Source organism: Misgurnus anguillicaudatus, chromosome 19, assembly GCF_027580225.2.
Source record: "Misgurnus anguillicaudatus chromosome 19, ASM2758022v2, whole genome shotgun sequence".
NCBI lineage: Eukaryota > Metazoa > Chordata > Actinopteri > Cypriniformes > Cobitidae > Misgurnus > Misgurnus anguillicaudatus.
The window spans coordinates 2,269,282-2,286,697 of NC_073355.2; the positions used below are offsets into that span (position 1 = coordinate 2,269,282).

At 36.3% G+C, this 17,416-nt stretch overlaps 3 protein-coding genes across 3 annotated transcripts; 1 reads left to right on the forward strand and 2 right to left on the reverse strand.

Moving 5' to 3' along the window:
- Window positions 1–3,308: 3,308 nt before the first annotated feature.
- On the reverse strand, window positions 3,309–5,282 carry LOC129427203 (salivary gland specific protein SAGSIN1). The gene is made up of 2 exons (XM_055183517.2): window positions 4,884–5,282; window positions 3,309–3,996 (listed from the first exon to the last, which is right to left on the reverse strand). Exons 1-2 carry the CDS (start codon window positions 5,049–5,051, stop codon window positions 3,976–3,978), a joined length of 189 nt encoding a protein of 62 aa, XP_055039492.1. The 5' UTR covers window positions 5,052–5,282; the 3' UTR covers window positions 3,309–3,975.
- Window positions 5,283–5,488: 206 nt separating this feature from the next.
- Window positions 5,489–11,210, forward strand: rac1b (Rac family small GTPase 1b). Its single transcript, XM_073856803.1, has 6 exons — window positions 5,489–5,736; window positions 7,215–7,281; window positions 7,504–7,626; window positions 7,722–7,784; window positions 7,913–8,072; window positions 10,871–11,210. The coding sequence occupies exons 1-6, from the start codon at window positions 5,702–5,704 to the stop codon at window positions 10,999–11,001; spliced, it is 579 nt and encodes a 192-aa protein (XP_073712904.1). The 5' UTR covers window positions 5,489–5,701; the 3' UTR covers window positions 11,002–11,210.
- A 2,366-nt stretch (window positions 11,211–13,576) lies between these two features.
- whr1 (winged helix repair factor 1) lies at window positions 13,577–16,489 on the reverse strand. The gene is made up of 6 exons (XM_055183530.2): window positions 16,136–16,489; window positions 15,521–15,666; window positions 14,624–14,859; window positions 14,446–14,543; window positions 14,061–14,208; window positions 13,577–13,825 (listed from the first exon to the last, which is right to left on the reverse strand). Exons 1-6 carry the CDS (start codon window positions 16,224–16,226, stop codon window positions 13,750–13,752), a joined length of 795 nt encoding a protein of 264 aa, XP_055039505.2. The 5' UTR covers window positions 16,227–16,489; the 3' UTR covers window positions 13,577–13,749.
- Window positions 16,490–17,416: the final 927 nt, after the last annotated feature.

The following is a 17,416-nucleotide window of genomic DNA, read 5'->3' on the forward strand; positions in this document are numbered from 1 at the left end:
AGCATGCACTGCGGCATGGATAAATAATTAACTTTTTACAATTTTCTTTGTCACCATTGTTGAGACTCATACTCTGGTTCTTGATGTTTGTGTGTGCGCCAAATACATTACTTAAAAATCACATGTAAACATTACTTAGAAAATTGTAGCTAAAGCTGCTGATACTTGGCAATACTGATACTTTACTTGACACTTCCTTTAAATTTACTAGAATTTTCTTAGTGAAAATTGTTTCCTAGCTTTTTTCAAGTAAATCCTACTCCTCTTTTATTGTATGCGCTTTTAGCACGCCAACCTCAACAAATGATCATGTTCTCCATTAGCTTCATGCTATCTCATATGATTTAATGTCATGATTCTGTTTAAAACATCCAAACACAATAGTTTTATATGAAAACACATGAATAAATAAATACTGTGAGTGTGCATGTATCCTCCACTGAAAATGCACATGTGTAAAAAAAAACATCACATCACCCTATACATATTTTCATTTTTTCCTGTTTCAAACATGTCTGTGTTGTTAAAACATTTCACTGGGCAAATCCTCATCTGTAAATCCTCTTTATTTAAGTGTGCAGTGAAAATCCTGTATGTGTGGAGGGGGTTTGACATACAAAGAATTACGCAGTTGCCTTGGCAACAGTATTTCACACTAGCTCACTATCAAACTATACAGGGCTGAAAGAGTTAAGTCGGATCATATGATTATATATTTTTTTAAGTACCCTCAGGCAAACTTCCGTAGCTTAACAATTTCTGTGTGTAACAGGGATAAGCGTCATACTTCTTTTTTATGGTATATAAACATAGTGTCATTTGCATTTTCTATTTTCAATTAGCAATTATACAATAATTTCAGCCATAAACCACCAAACTCTTATGAAACACAATTATTCACCATTGAGTTGCTATAGAGTTATTGGTGGTAGATTACAGATTCTTCAGATCTCTGTATACACTAAAAAATAGCTTGTTGGTTTAACTTATTAAAAGGATGACACCTATTTGAATAGATTTTTCTGAACATAAGCTGTCGGAATTGTACTTACAAGTAAAAATTAAATTCACCTAACTTTTAGCGCTGGGCAAAGATTAATCGTGATTAATCTCATACAAAATAAAAATTATATATAAATAAAAATAATTCTGAAATGTATATATGTATGTGAGTGTGTTTAAATATACATAATAATTACACACAGCGCACATACAGTGCCCTCCACAATTATTGGCACCCCTGTTTAAAATGTGTTAAAAGCGATCAAATTAATTATTTCTTTTTTTTTTGCAGAAGCATAATCTCTAACAGAAAAATTTTGAAAAATATAACCTTTAGCACAAGTTAATAATAATTTTTAAAAAGTCCACGAATTAGGAAAAATATATATATATATTATAAAATCACCTGTTCCACAATTATTGGCACCCCTAACAATTCCTATGAAAAATAATAAAAAATGTTTTAAATATATAGTTGCTAAAGTTGGTCAGGGTATCTAGGAAGTTTTAATTAGTAATTCATGACTTCCTGTTTCCCTGGAGTATAAATATGATGTGACAAAGAGGTCTAATTCTCTTACCCATTTGTCATCATTGCAAAGACAAGAGAACACACCATTCAAGTAAGGCAGATGTGTGTCCACCTTCATAAGTCAGGCAATGGCTACAAGAAAATAGCCACTCGCCTTAACTTGCTCATATCTACAGTCAGAGGAATCATTTAGAAGTTTAAAACAACTGGAACAGTGACAAACAAGGCTGGAAGAGGCCCCATGTTTATCTTGTCACAACGCACAGTGAGGAGTATGGTTAGAGAAGTAAAAAAATTTCCTAAGCTTACTGTCACAGAATTGCATCAAAGAGTGGCTTCTTGGGGTTACAAAGTCTCCATCACAATTATCAGAACCTCTATACATGCCAACAAGCTCTTTGGGAGGCATCAGGCATGCACGGAAAAAGCCTTTTCTCATAAACGTAAACATCTGGAGTTTGCTAAGCGGTACTGGAACTTCAACTGGAATCATGTGCTTTGGTCAGATGAGACTAAGATTGAGCTTTTTGGCAACAAACACTTTAAGCTGGTCTGGCGTAAAACAAAAGATGAGTATGCCGAAAAGCACCTCATGCCCACCGTGAAGTATGGTGGAGGATCTGTGATGCTGTGGGCCTGTTTCTCTTCCAAAGGCCCTTAGAACCTTGTTAGGGTGCATGGCATTATGAATGCTTTGAACTATAAGGACATTTTCAATAAAAACCCGAGGGCCTCTGCCAGAAAGCTGAAGATGGCTCGTCATTGGGGCTTTCAGCAGGATAATGATCCAAAATATGTGGCAAAATCTACACAAAAATGGTTCAGCAGTCACAAACTCAAGGTCCTCCCATGGCCATCTCAATCCCCAGACCTCAACCCAATCGAAAACCTGTGGGGCGAGCTAAAGAAGAGAGGACCCAGGACACTGGATGATCTAGAAAGATTATGCAAAGAAGAATGGTTAAAGATCCCTCTCTCTGTGTTCTCCAATCTTGTGAAATGTTATAGGAGGAGATTTAGTGCTGTCGTGTCGGCAAAAGGGGGTTGTACAAAGTATTAATATCAGGGGTGCCAATAATTGTGGAGGGCACTATACATATATTATGCAAAAAATCACTTTTATTTTGTATGCGATTAATCACGATTAATCTTTGCCCAGCACTACACTTGCTTGTATTGGAGTTTTTTTATAAATATTTCTTTATTTTTTACCATAATGAATGGTGCTGACAGGAAGCAGCGGTGAGTTTTTGCACATGATTTACTCAATGAGTAGCTGCATGCATGCCAAAATGGTATGAACATGCTCGTCCTAAGTGAAACACTCACACTTTACCATTATGGTACCCCCCAAAATCTTATACATCACAGAAAACTTCTGAAACTTGACATTACAGATTAACAAACAATAACATGTCCTTATAACTGTTCTCTTGTAAAATATATGAGATGACATTACACCCTCTTGTGTTGAAAAACTAAACAACCTCCCTTTAAATTCTTCTTTAAAACGTTCAACTCATTGTACCACCATGTAGTAGAAATTGGACTTAAGGTGTATTACCATTTAATACAGACAGAATATAAAATCAAGGTCCATCAAGCCCAGCTGTATTTTTTCTTAAACTTTGAGAGCAGTTGTTGTGTGCAGGCCACATTCACATATGGCCACTGTATATCTCATAACATTCATCCAATATTTTTCAATATAATTCATTATATATATATATATATATATATATTATCTGTGCTAAGGAATATCTCAAGTCACAAGGAAGGGCAAACATTTTCATAATTTATTGACAAAGATTGAATAACATTACATTTCCAAACCTTTATGTTCAAAATGCACTTGCAAATAACACACAGACGTCATAATAACAAAAAGAGCAAAATAAATACACACCATATACAAATCCCTGCCGTTTTCTGTAACAATGACCAGTGTTAGTCAGGATAAATAAATTAGGTTAACAGTGGAGTATTCCTCTGTTAACCGTTGTGGTGTAGGTAGTCATCCAACTACACAACTAAACCTCTCATAATCTGCTATGATTATCACGTACAGGAAAACACAGTTATCATAAAACTGTTGAATTCAAGATTTAACATGCTCTCAGTGTCAAAAAACATATTCAAGTAAAGAAATTCGGTCACTGGAAGTTTAGTGTTCATGTCAGTAAATGGAGGATAATCAAGACCCTCCACAAAACCAGGTAAGGTGTTGTGAGAAAAGCCTGATCATACAGTTCTGCTCCTCTCCTTAAATCGGGTTGATCAAGTTCAGTCTGTAAAGAGAACTCCTATTGATATACCGGGCAGGCAGCTTTGTGTCTGTATGTCTTCCAGATCTGAATAATCCATGGACTGAGAGGACGATCTCTGATGTAACTAACCAGTCAACTGGCACTATTTTCTCCAAAAAGATGTCCAATGTACAATCAGTGTATTTCAATGTGAACCTAAATAAAGGAACAAAGATGGAATGAATTGCACAAACTGAAAACACTGTCCAATACCTAAAAAAGCAACAGTGTAAAAAGCATAGAGACTAACTGTAGCAACAGTGTATGTGAATACATTACAGGATTATTGCAAAAACCACAACAACAAACAGTGTGCTTAAATAACAGTGACAATTATATGCCTATGCATGCTTATCTGAGAAAAGACAGCAATGTCAAAACACTTGTACAAAACACCTGACTCACACTCACACAACTCCTTCACAATATTACAGTCATTACAATCTGAAGGCTCTACATTTCCCAGTGTAGATATAAACAAATAGATCTACCTTTAAACAGACAAGTTTGTCTTTTCAGATCTGACTTAAAACAACTCAGATTAAAATGTACCACTGTATATACAATATAACTTACAAGAGCAGAGAGACAAACACAAAAAATAGATGGGCAGATTTGAAGAGAGACAGGCAGGCATACAGGCAGATAGACAGGCATACAGAAAGACATGCAGACTGAAAGAAATGCAGGCAGAAAGAGAGCAGACAGAAAGAGAAGCAGACAGGCAAACAGGCAGACAGGTGGATAGGCTGACAGAAATACATGCAGAAAGACAGGCGGATAGGGATACAGAAAGGCAGGCATACAGAAAGACATGCAGGCAGACAGGCATACAGAAAGACGGGCAGGCAGAAAGACAGACAGACAGACATGCCAGACAGACAGTTAGACAGAAAGACAGGCAGGCAGAAAGAGAGCAGACAGAAAGACAGACAGATAGAAATAAAGACAGGTAGGCAGAAAGAAAGACAGGCAGACAGGCATACGGACGGACAGATTGTCATTATTCCTATGTGAAAACCGGATTCGTTTTGTTTATTTACCTGTAATCGCACGTTAAACATCATGGAGGCGATGACGTACAGATATGGGAATCTGAGTCTGAGTCTCCACGCGAGATTAAAGAAGATGAGAAGAGTCCGGCTGAGACCTTCCGAAAATACACCGTACGAGCCCGACACGCGCAGCACGAACCGCCACAGTCCCGCCATAACACACTCCAATCATCTCAATCTCAGCTCCTGCCAGCTGACATCATTCTCCACCCTGTTTATTGCACTCAGAAAGATGGAGACACGCCCGGATGTTGTCAAACGTTTAACGTCCGGTAAACCTCAAAATATGAGCCGAAAGTTATTTAAGATGTGCGTAAACTACTGAACGTATTTTAATCGTGGATTTTTATTAGGAATTGTGTTTATCACTATTAATTTCTCTATAAATAATATGATGCACAAAAATATTAGTGCTTGATTTTTGTGACATTCGCCACATCAGGTGGTAGACTAATAATCGATGAGCTTCGCGCCTTGTGTTTCGAATATAGATAGCTCCACTGTGGTGTTTGCAATAAAACACATACAACGTCAAGTACGGAAGTGATTTTGCTTGAAATATATATGAGCCGTCGAGACCTTTATTCTGAAATAAAAAGAGCGGAAGTGTGCCTGTAAATCTTTCGGAGTAGTTTCCTGTCTTGGGTGGTGGCTACAAAGTTTCTTACGCGACTTTATTCCTGTGCGTGGGAATGATAGTACCGATAAAATAGTTTTATACTTTACAGTTGTGCTTATTTTAGTCGATATCGTTAATTTGACTCGAATAATTTCGCGCTAAGCGAGAGTAATAATCTGAAGACTCAATGCAGGCCATCAAGTGTGTGGTCGTCGGGGACGGGTGAGTGTCTCTAACGTTTCCTCTTCAAACTAATTTATTAAACTCCAGGGCAGAGATTAGCTTAAACCAGGACTAGGCCTTAGATTAATTAGGACATATAACTAGTTTTTAACAAACATGCCTTACTAAAAACATTACTTGTGTACATTTTATGGCAAAACAAAGGCCACTGATGTATTTTAAGATGTTTTCAGTTTGGACAGCTCTTATATTTATTTTAGTCTAGGACTACTCTAATCCATGTCCGGGAAACCGCCCCTAATTATGTGAATTAAATAAATTTCACACAGTCTGTGTTTTAGAACCTACCGAGTTGTCTATCGTCTTAGCATTTATTTGGTCAAGATGAGTTTACTCGCACTCTGTGACGTCACGCGTGCGCTACTTGGGCGATCATTGCTCTCAGCTGATTTGCTGCGTTCCAGGCAACCTACTCGTAAATCACGATTTAAAAACCACGACTCACGACTCTGAACTGGGAGTAAATCGATCTAGTACCAGTCCACGGGTGGGAACTCACGGGTTTGACCGCCGTTCCAGTGTACTTTCACAGGTAGAAGGTTGTAAAAACACGGGTTACAGGCTGCCTGCAGGAACGCATCGTGAGTCGTGGTTTTGAAGTCGTAATTCACGGGTTCAAAAACCTGCCTGGAATGCAGCATTAGTAAGTAAATATACTAGGGCTGTATAACAATGAATGAATCGCAACTAATGGTTTGCAGGATAAAAGTTTTTTGTTTACATCGTATGTGTGTATTAGGAATAATTATTCTGTATAAATACACATACATGCGTGTATAATTTTAAGAATTTTTTATGTATATATAAAGTATTTATATATAAAATAAATTATGTATACATATGAAAATTAAAAAGGTATATACACATGTAAATATTTCTTAAATATACAGAAATATGTGTGTATTACATACATTTTTATTCTGCAAACGATTAGTTGTGATAAATCGTTATGCAGCCCTAAAGTATACTTTACTACTTTAAACCTCTGTTTACTCGCTCTTGAGACACACGTGTACTGTTGTACTGGACAGATGATCTACAGACATAGGTAAAAAAAACATTATTTTTGGACATTACAAGTTTCATGGTAATACCATGGTTTTCAGATATGTACCCAGGGTTTATACCATGATATTTGATGCAATAGTAAATTAAGGTGAAAGTGGACTTCCTCCTTTATAGTAAATCTTAAGCAAATATTGTGTAAAATAACTGTTTGAGTTCAGCAGTTTTTCCACCACACACCTACAAAATTTAAACGATTTACAAAACGTTAAGCTGATGTCAGCAATCTCTTAGTAAGTAAGCCAACAGGGCCAAAACCATAACGTTTGTCTGTTTAAAACTGTTGGGTTGGATAAACACAGACTTTACTTGACTAGTTTTTATTTCAACTAGTACTGGCGCTGTCCTGTAGTATGCCATATTAATCATTATGTGTTTGTTGGGAATTTCAGGGCTGTGGGTAAGACATGCCTGTTGATCAGCTACACTACCAATGCGTTCCCCGGAGAATATATCCCTACAGTGTGAGTATTACATCTTATAATAGTGACATCTACTAATCTCAGAAGAAAATTACAAAGCACTTGAAAGAATGATGTCGCATGCAAGTGTTATGCTAATGTGTATGGGATCATGTCCTGTCTTGTTTTCTAATATCTATAAAGAATAATTTCTAAAAACTGCCTATTGAGTTAAATCTTGTCCTTGATTGATATTGAGATGTGTATTGTCTTTCAATTGACAGTATTTGATAATTATTCTGCAAATGTGATGGTGGATGGGAAACCAGTAAATCTGGGTCTCTGGGATACAGCAGGACAGGAGGATTACGACAGACTTCGTCCCCTGTCTTACCCTCAGACAGTAAGATGACAGATCTTTAGAAAGCAATGCAGAGAAGAGTTCAATGCTTGTAAATGAGGAATAAATCGATCTGTATGACTGCTTCTGTCCTATAGGATGTGTTTCTCATTTGCTTCTCACTTGTGAGTCCTGCCTCTTTTGAGAATGTTCGTGCAAAGGTAAGCAGGTTTCAGAATGACATTAATTTGAGCTTTTACTTTCTGCAGTAATAGCTCAGTTTTAGTCTAGTACACATGTGAAGTTAAATTTCGGACTCCGTGTCTGATGATGTCTTGTGCTTCTGCAGTGGTATCCAGAAGTGAGACATCACTGTCCAAACACTCCCATCATACTGGTGGGCACAAAGCTTGATCTGAGAGATGATAAGGATACTATTGAGAAACTGAAAGAGAAGAAACTCACTCCCATCACCTATCCCCAGGGCCTGGCCATGGCCAAAGAGATCGGTATGTATTTAAATTTCACAATACCCATCAATACAATATACGTTTGCTTTTTACACTTTGCTTAACCTCAGGTCAAAATGTGTTCAACTGGTGACAGAATTAGAGTAAATCGGGTGGATTAAAACAGATTAAACCAGTTGTATTTATTCTGTCATGACAGTTCACACTGCAAATATGCCAAATAAGCACATTAACGCAGGGTTTAGTAATGTACAGAATGAAACGTCATTTAGGATCACCCAGAAATCGGTTAAAACTGGGATTAGAATGATCCAGGTAACTACCAACATTATTTAACACTTCTTTTTTTTAGATAATAAATATTGCTTTTTATCTGATTATTTAGAGAAGTAAAATTATTCAATGTTTTTAAAGCTGAAGTTCTTTTTCAAGTTTCTTGTCATGGAAAGTATAATTATAAGATGAGGAGTAAGTGCAGTAGTCTCTAATAGTCTTAAGCCCGGGATACACTGCAGATTTATGTAAATCCTATAAGATTACCTTATCACAGTGGTTCTCAAACTTTTTCAGCGTGCGGCCCCCTTTGTGTACGGTGCATTCCTTCGCGGCCCCCCCAAAGAAAATTTTTGACAAGAAACAGTTCTAAAACTTCACATTTTAATTAAACAAAACATTAAATTGTACAAAGTAGTGCTGCCTTATTTATTTTTTGTTTAATTTCACAGAATTCATGATAAATTAATGTATTTTATTAGGGGTGTAACGATTACAGTGCAAATGAGCATTTTCTCACTGAATGAATTTGAATGAAATGTGCCTGGATTTCACCCTATCCGAACGCCAGGGGGCGCTCCCGTGCAGAAACTCCCTTTGTGCCACAGAAGAAATACCTTTACCAATGCTATTCCAGGAAATCTCTACAGGAATATTTATATCACTGTTCTTCAAATTGTTTCAGGTATTTTCATGATAATAAAGAACATTTTAAATGATTTTGTTTAACAAGTGTTGCTTTTTTTAAATGCACGTTATAAACGACTCCGACTCGTTATGATTTTAGATTGATAAGGACTTCCTACTGACCAAATGCTATAGTGCACAAGCTGTGCATGAAACAAAGAATCGCAGCCTTGCGATTCAGAATCTTTTTCAGACAGGCATTTTTAATGTGACACACTGTTGAATCGTTACATCCCTATATTTTATAAAATGTCATAAAACTGGGGCCCCCTGGGACCATTTCGCAGCCCCCCCTGGGGCCCCAGACCCCAGTTTGAGAACCACTGCATTATCACACTGTGTGACGTTGATCGTTTAAACTTGGGTATACGGCTGGGATAATTTGGGCTGATTAGATTAATCAGTTAATCTAACGATTCATTTTATCAGTCCGATTCGATTCTCGAATATCTCCCCATTAATTAACTAATAGCAATTTATACATGTTGATTTACATATTTGAATGAAAAAAACATGAATTCCTTTTGCAATATAGCCTATGTTTATTGCTCTTAAAATTCCAAAATAAAAAGAGACTATACAAGTGCAAAATAATGCATTCTTAGTTAGAGTTAGCATTCAATAAAGTGTTTGCAGTACATGCTGTGCAGTTTAATAACAGTATAACGATCTCAAGTTCACATTACTTTATTTTACATGCACTTATGAGCAAAACCTCTTTAATGCACCTTTTGATGGTCAGTGTAGTTTTTATAACTATCCACATTGTTTTCGTGCGGTTCTAGTCCATGTTATGACATAAACACAATTATAGACTTAAGAAGCACATACATTATTAAATCTGTTTTTCTTAAGTTTATTAAGATAGATGAGGACTCATTTACTGCTGGACAGAGAGTGGCAACAGTGTGTTTTTAAATATTTCATTGCTTTCTGTTAAGTCATGACTGTTTAAAACACACTTGGCATCATGATTTTATGGTAAAATTACACTTTGGCGTCAATCTATGAGCATTTAAAGGAACAGTATGTAGGATTGTGGCCAAAACTGGTATTGCAATCACACAACTGGTGGCCAATACACAAAATGACAACATAAACATCAGTTGAGGGCTGCAACTCCACTTTTTAAATGACAATATCCTGGCCAGACCACTGTTGTCAGTGATATAAGTATTTGAAATGAAAATGATTTTTTTAATGTCTAGTGACATATCAGGACCATTTTATGATAAATTGATATAAATTTCTTACATACTGTTCCTTTAAACCATAAACAAAGCACTGTCACTTTCATTGAGTGTGAGCAGCGGAGCAAAAATAGAACTGACGCAGAAACGATCGCAGCACTGATGCTACAGCGCCGTGAGCTCGCGCTGCTCATGCATGCGGTGTGAAAATCGTGAAATGGCCACTCGCGTTGCTACTCTCCGGCGCCACCATTTTGGGTCTGACAAATCGGCGCACAAAAATACGTGCATGTCCGGCGCCACCATTTGGGTCTGACGAATCGCCGTGCAAAAATACGTTGACACGTTGTCCCAGCCCTACTTGGGTACAACACCTGTTGAATCGTAGGCTGTGACACATGTTAGCACAATGTCTTCAGTGTAGTGCTAGTGGTAAACAAATACCGGTATGCAGGTCATAGCAGCAATCATGCTGAATTTCTGACTGTCGGAAAACTATCGTAGGCTATCTTTGGTCGCAAGACCGGGGAAACACTCGTCTTTGAACCTCTCTCACTGTACGACATAGGACCACCAATTAAGAGCCACAATCACTCGCCACGATGGTAATCTTTCATCTGGGACAGCCAAAAATCATGCAGTGTATCCCGGGCTTAAGGCTAAATCATGTTTGTCTTGGTCTTTCAGGTGCTGTTAAGTATCTGGAGTGCTCAGCGCTCACTCAGCGTGGTCTGAAGACAGTTTTTGATGAGGCTATCCGGGCTGTGCTGTGTCCTCCACCAGTGAAGAAGAGGAAGAGGAAATGTTCCCTGCTCTAGAGTTAGAACTAAACAATGCTGTGATCCAAACTGTATTTTCGGGGGAGACATTAACTGCTCCTCCATTGTAACTACCAATACAACTTTACACCTTCATCAATATTTTTGATAGATGTAGTAAAATGTATTCCCAACCCATCTATCATAGGCAAATACACTGTCAGACTACTTGTGGACCGATTTTAACACTAAGAAGAATGTTAACAATGTCTTGAAGTTGATTCCTTTCGCTAAAACAGTTGTTGGTTTACAGTTTTTGTTTGAAAGGGATGAAGGTCTTGCCAAATACCACTACATAAGACGGGGCAGCGCTGTATAAACACGTTAGCTGGCATTGAGAAGGCGTTTTGTCTTGAAGGTTATACTGTAATTTGAAGCGTATTTGATGTTCGATGGATAAATCCTAACAAATATACCAATCATATTTCATGCTAAAATATTTTTCTAATCATGATTATCTTACAATGCAAACAATGTAATGGTCCAATATTTTTCTTAGCTAAAATAAAGGAAAAGTAAAGCCAGACACACAGTGTGTCACTGGGTTACAGAATCTCCATCCCATTTCTGAAGCTCCTTCCTGCCAAGATATAGTCCTAGGCATACTGTATCTGCTTATCACTAAGGTTGAGTTGTCTGAAATAACAAATGGACATTTTGTGTAAATCAGATTTTTTATTAATGCTGCAGTGGTTGTTGGGCATGTACACTACAAACTATAGTTGTATCCTTTTTTCTTGTTAAAAGTCTTTAGAAACACTTTGATGAAAAATTAAAGACTGTCGGCGCAAACACTACAGGAACGTGTTCATGTGAAGTTTATCTTCTCTTTATACACTTTATTTTTATGATAGTTTTTAATTGCATTTCACTTGTGTACTAATAATGTGTAACTGTCAGATGTCCTTTATCTCCTGTAAGCAGTTGTGTAATTGTTTCAGACAGCACCTTGTGTGCACAGCATTCTTACATTAAACATTTCTTATACAAACTCACTTAAACCAGTATCCTAATGCAAGATGTGCATTATTCACCTGATGGACTGGTTTTTATCTGAACAATTCTAGCCGGTTTGTAACCCTGTTTTTAGGGTAATCGTAATGTCACCTGTTTTACAGAGATAATAAAGTTTCAATACACTTTAAAGCTTTGGTTTTATTTCACTTGTAAGGTTGATGTTTGATTTAAATTGATGAAAGGCTTTAAGTTTACATGTTTGTTGTGAAGTATTTCTGAGTAAAAGCAGTAGACTATTCTAGACATTAGATTGTAAAAAGCTGCGTTTCAGACTAAATGGAGGCATGATGAAAGTATTATACAAGATGGGTGTTTCTCAGTCTTTACAAATATGATTTACCAGCAGGGACAACCTAAGCCTCTTTAATTTCCACAAAGTTGCATCTTAGTTATAGGATTGGTTTCTCACGGTTTCAAATTAAAGAACTCAACCAATTATTGCTGTTTAATGGTAGGAAAATTGGGATCGATGGTCTCCAACATGGTGCCTGCCAAAACAGATTCTGTTAATAACCTTAATTTGAATGTGTATTACATATTGTTTATAGTAGCTCGGCTTTTTTATGTATATTAACATTTTAACAAATATAAAACATATCAATAAGAAAACAACAAAGTTCTGAGACCAAATGCACATGCTCCCATTGCAAACGTGATTTAAAATCAGCCCTATACATTTGTAATAGAGTAAAAAAAAATTGCCCTATTTCACAGCTAGGTGTGAGAGATATTTGTCCATAACCTAGATAATATAAAAAATCTATAATAGAGTTATCATCATCTGCAAACAAAGCAAGTTTATACTCGTTTAATATTTACCAATAAAGAAAATATACAGAATAAATCTCACTGCCAGAGAATCAGTAACCAAAGGGAAATAAAGGCGATGAGGATAGTGACATTAGCCCTATCTAATGTATCAATAACTATATGATCTGAGAACTATTGCTAATGACTATTATTCATTACCTTTACCTATCGTATCAAAGTTATCCCCCCCTCAAATCAATTCAGTAAATAAAACAAAAAAAATACCAGCCCACAGATGAGTCCAAATTATCTTGACAACCTATATATATATCAGAGGTCTTCAACCTTTTGAGGCCAAGGACCCTTTAATGGAAAGAGAGGAAGAGCATCGAATTAAGGATTTACATACTTTATTATGATAGTTACAAAGATATTTAAATCATTATTTTTGAATACTGTACAGTCACATACTGCTAACGTACTACCTCTTAATTTATTTTTACTGAATTTATTTTAATGTGGGAACTTTATTCTCTTTATTATTGGTCTCGCAATGCAAAAATAAAAAGACCCCAAACCATCGGTAATACCACCAGGGATCCACCCAAGGGGTCCCGGATGCCCTGGTGAAGACCTATGTTAGATATTATTGGAAAGCTTTAAAGGTGCAGTGTGTCTTTGTTTAAAATCAGGCGTATAGACCAAGTGTGCAAGAATTACACCAAAGTGAACTGGGTCAATATTTCATACAGTGTTGACTGTGATGGTACAACACTTTTTGACTAATGAATGAATAATGACTGTTGGGTGCAGTTTTATTTTGTTTTTATTTTACATTATAGTTAACAATTAATTTGCCATGAAGAAACTGTGAGATTTGAGAAAAAAATATATTGCATATCCTGTAAACAATGAAGCTTTTTTTAACCAAAAGAAAAAGGTAATAGATGAAACTATAAAGATAATTTAGTTCTGTAGAGTTTAGGACAAGTAAGTGTTCGATTGGTTGATGTTTCCATCCACATATCGTAATAACGTCCCTGAAGTTGTCTGTATGCTAGAGATAAACACAAAAAGTATTTTAGACAGATCAGATCTAGATCAAAAACAAAGAAAAATTGGGGTGTAAAAAGTGTGTACGTCAAAACATAATACTTAAATATACAATCATAAAGATCATTTTAAATGACATATTTACAATTATATTTCTTTTGATTTTGGGATAAAATATGACCCAGATTTACGAGATTAACCATCTGACTTACATGTATTCGATTTTACATTAGTCTTACCATTCTACTAACTCTGCCCCAACTATATCATGAACGTGATACTTCATCTGGAATTTAACCTGGGAAGTTGTGCGACGTCCCTCTAATTCATCCTTTAGGATTTCACCGTATTTGGATTTCTTTACCATGCCAAGTACAGTTTTGCGCCCTTTGAGAAAGAGGATTGAATTCTGTTAATTCTTTCCCTAGCTGGGAAACTAATTTACATTTACATATTTTTACATTCATTGACAATGGTCACCAGTCAGCAGCCCTGAAGTCACGTCATCAACATCAAATTTCATTGATTCTCATAATGCCTCATCATCACTAGTTTTTATGTTCTTTTTTGTTGTTGTTTCCTTTAAAAAGGAATAAAAACACACTGAGCTTGTAGTAAACTTACCCTTGATGAAATATTTTATGAATTTTCCAGAGTTTGGGATTGAAAGCCACCAGCTGCCTGCATCTCTTACAGTCAGTACACCTGATTTTACCAGCTGCCTGCAGGTAGATAAACATCCTTTAAATACTGTTCAGAATCAACCAAATGATGCTTAACACAGCATAATGAATAACCTTACGTTATCTCAGAATCGGTGAAAAGAAACTCCTTGAGCATTTTGTCTTTACTGAAGCTCAGATCGGAACATGCGGGAATGAGTTTATTCAGAAATTTCTCCACAGTTGTAAGTGTATCTCTGCCTTCCTCCCCTTGCAGGACTTTGGCTCTGTAGTCTTCAGAAAACACCAAACCAAAGGCTTCAGAGTCAAATCCCAGCTGAAACATCAACAGCTCACCATTTTCTCTCAATTCATTCTGCCAAAACAAAGAAAAAATGCAGAAAATGACACCAGATCTCATGAAGCTTTCTGGTTATGCAAGTTATCATTGACAATGGGCAGTTGAATTATTCAAAACTAATGCACACCCAAGGTGGTACTAATGCCCCATTCAGACCGCAAGTGACTAGCAGTAGCAAAGCGATGCAAGCACATTAAATTCTATCAAAGCTTCTGGATTGCTGGCGACACGAACAAAAGTGAACGTCCAGCAAAGCGAGAGAGTTGAGAAAAAGTTCAACTTTATGCAAATAATGAACGACTTTTTTGGAGCAACAAACAATGGGAGCGAAGCAGTGGAGTTCACATCATTTTCCTCTGGTCAGTTTCTGGAGTGGACACTACTCATTTGTCAGGTGTGCTTTTCACAGAAAATAATCAACACCCGTGGGACCTTTCTTAGCCAATCAGAAAAAAATTAACCATGGTTTTACTACAGTTAAAAAAACAAGGTTAGTGTAGTAAAACCATAGTTTTGCTGATAGCACTCAATACACCAAAAAACCATGCTTACAACACGTTTACCACAATAAAACCATGGTTAATTTTCGTAAGGAGACCCGTGTTATAACATGACATTATCCAGGGAAACATCTGAATGATTTGTGATGAATAGTAAGTGTATTTTGTGCTCTTACCACCAGCTTGTCCACTAAGGTTTTGTCATTGTGTAAACTGTAGAGTTGATGTTTTAAGACCACCGGAGGAAGACTGTCATTGAAGAGTTTACGTGAAAACAGAGTCACGAGATACTGCAGACTTGATCTGATATCAGGCGTTACATCTGTTTAAATAAACATCACACTTCTTCACACACTGATCCAACAACAAGTCCTTTACAATGAATGAATGAATGTGTTGCTGTTCTTTAACATAAGAAGGAATAGGCCTTTAAACTGTTATTGAAAGGATAAATCATTCATCATGTTGTTTCCTTTTAAAAGCAGTTTATTCTGCGCATCTTCATTAATTCATTTCAAAAGAACCTCTTTCGTCATATTTAAATGTTATTTTGTGAGATGATTAATGTTGTCGTCTCCTGTGTGAAGGTTTGTTTCACGGAGTTCAATTCAATGTAAACAAACATGACAGACAGACAGACCAAACCGGATATAATATACTGATATAATGACATGTAATGTTGTAATCAACACACCAAGTTGTTGCTTATAGAAATCACACGCAACTGTTACACATTACATTACATGACATTTCTGTTCATGTATAATCAGACGTAATGTAAATAAACTTACCGTGAGTCTCTCCATTAACTTCATCTGATCCACATCTACGTTTCTTCTTTAAACAGAATGTGTCTGCGATCAGAGCTCGTTTTCTGTTCATTGATTGATGTTTTTAGACACTTTCGCTATTAGCAGAGATAATATTTGACAAATAAATGTAGTTTTCTTTGCTATAGATGGCCGCTAGAAATGGCGCAACAGTATGTATTTATTTACATTTTTTCGGATGACAGAGAAACGCGGAAAAAGTGTTTAAAACAACACTTTAACTTTATTTTAACTGCTTGAGGTTCCTGTATGTTTGTTCAGAGAGCTGTTAACTTCAACAACAGCTGTTAGTTTCTTCTTCTTCTTCTTCTTCTTCTTATTTTATGGCAGTTGGCAAACAACGTCTGGTTGCATTACTGCCACCTTCTGAAATGGAGTGTGGGTCTGAATACTATTGTTCCTACATTTAAATTATCCTTATTAAACCAGTTTTCCTAAAAAATAAAAATAAAAACTTAAAACATAAATCACTAGATTTCCTTTGCAATATTTCATTTATTTTCAACGGTATCTCTTCATCTTCTAGCTGATGGATTAAATGCTGCCTCTCATTACTATATTTAGTACATACCTCAATAGCATGTTCTATGGTATCCTGTGTGTTACATACACTACACCTCCCATTATCATGTTTTTTCATTAAAACTAATGTACTATTTAATCCTGTGTGCCCAAATCTCATTCTTGAAATTATATTTTCTTCATTTATATTTCTGCAAGTACTTCTACTCACCACCACTCTTTTTTGGATACTATATAATTTCCTACCGGAATGACCATTATCCCACAGGACTTGCCACTTCTCCTTTATCTTTCCTTTTATGATTGATTTAACTTCAGCTTTACTGTAATTAATACTTAAATTTATATTCTCCAATTCAGTTGCTTCTTTGGCATTCTTATCAGCCAACTCGTTCCCTACTACTCCTTTATGTGCAGGGATCCATACACATCCAACTTTGACTCCTACTTTAATTAATTTACTTGCCATTTGGACAATTTCTATAACAATGTCTTGCCTAGATTGTGAATTAATGTTCTGAATACAAACATTAACAAAGCTGAAGCTGAGTCAGAAGCAATTACCAAACTTCTTGGCTTATTGCTTTCAGCCCAAGAAAGCGCCAATACAATAGCAACTAACTCTGCTGTATAGACTGCTAAATTATCATTAATTCTTTTTTGGGATGCAATTTTTAACTTTGGAATAACAAACGCCACCCCCACTCTTGACTCCCTTTT

Excerpts from the sequence above, each read along its gene's own strand:
- whr1 (XM_055183530.2), bottom strand. The coding sequence starts at position 16,226 with ATGAACAGAAAACGAGCTCTGATCGCAGACACATTCTGTTTAAAGAAG. Across the intron at positions 15,667-16,135 it reads AGTTAATGGAGAGACTCACG|ATGTAACGCCTGATATCAGA; the intron begins GTAAGTTTATTT and ends TTATTTAAACAG. Across the intron at positions 14,209-14,445 it reads CATAAAATATTTCATCAAGG|GGCGCAAAACTGTACTTGGC; the intron begins GTAAGTTTACTA and ends TCTTTCTCAAAG.
- rac1b (XM_073856803.1), top strand. The coding sequence starts at position 5,702 with ATGCAGGCCATCAAGTGTGTGGTCGTCGGGGACGG. Across the intron at positions 5,737-7,214 it reads TGTGTGGTCGTCGGGGACGG|GGCTGTGGGTAAGACATGCC; the intron begins GTGAGTGTCTCT and ends TGGGAATTTCAG. Across the intron at positions 7,785-7,912 it reads TTGAGAATGTTCGTGCAAAG|TGGTATCCAGAAGTGAGACA; the intron begins GTAAGCAGGTTT and ends GTGCTTCTGCAG.
- LOC129427203 (XM_055183517.2), bottom strand. The coding sequence starts at position 5,051 with ATGGCGGGACTGTGGCGGTTCGTGCTGCGCGTGTCGGGCTCGTACGGT. Across the intron at positions 3,997-4,883 it reads TGTTTAACGTGCGATTACAG|GTTCACATTGAAATACACTG; the intron begins GTAAATAAACAA and ends TCCTTTATTTAG.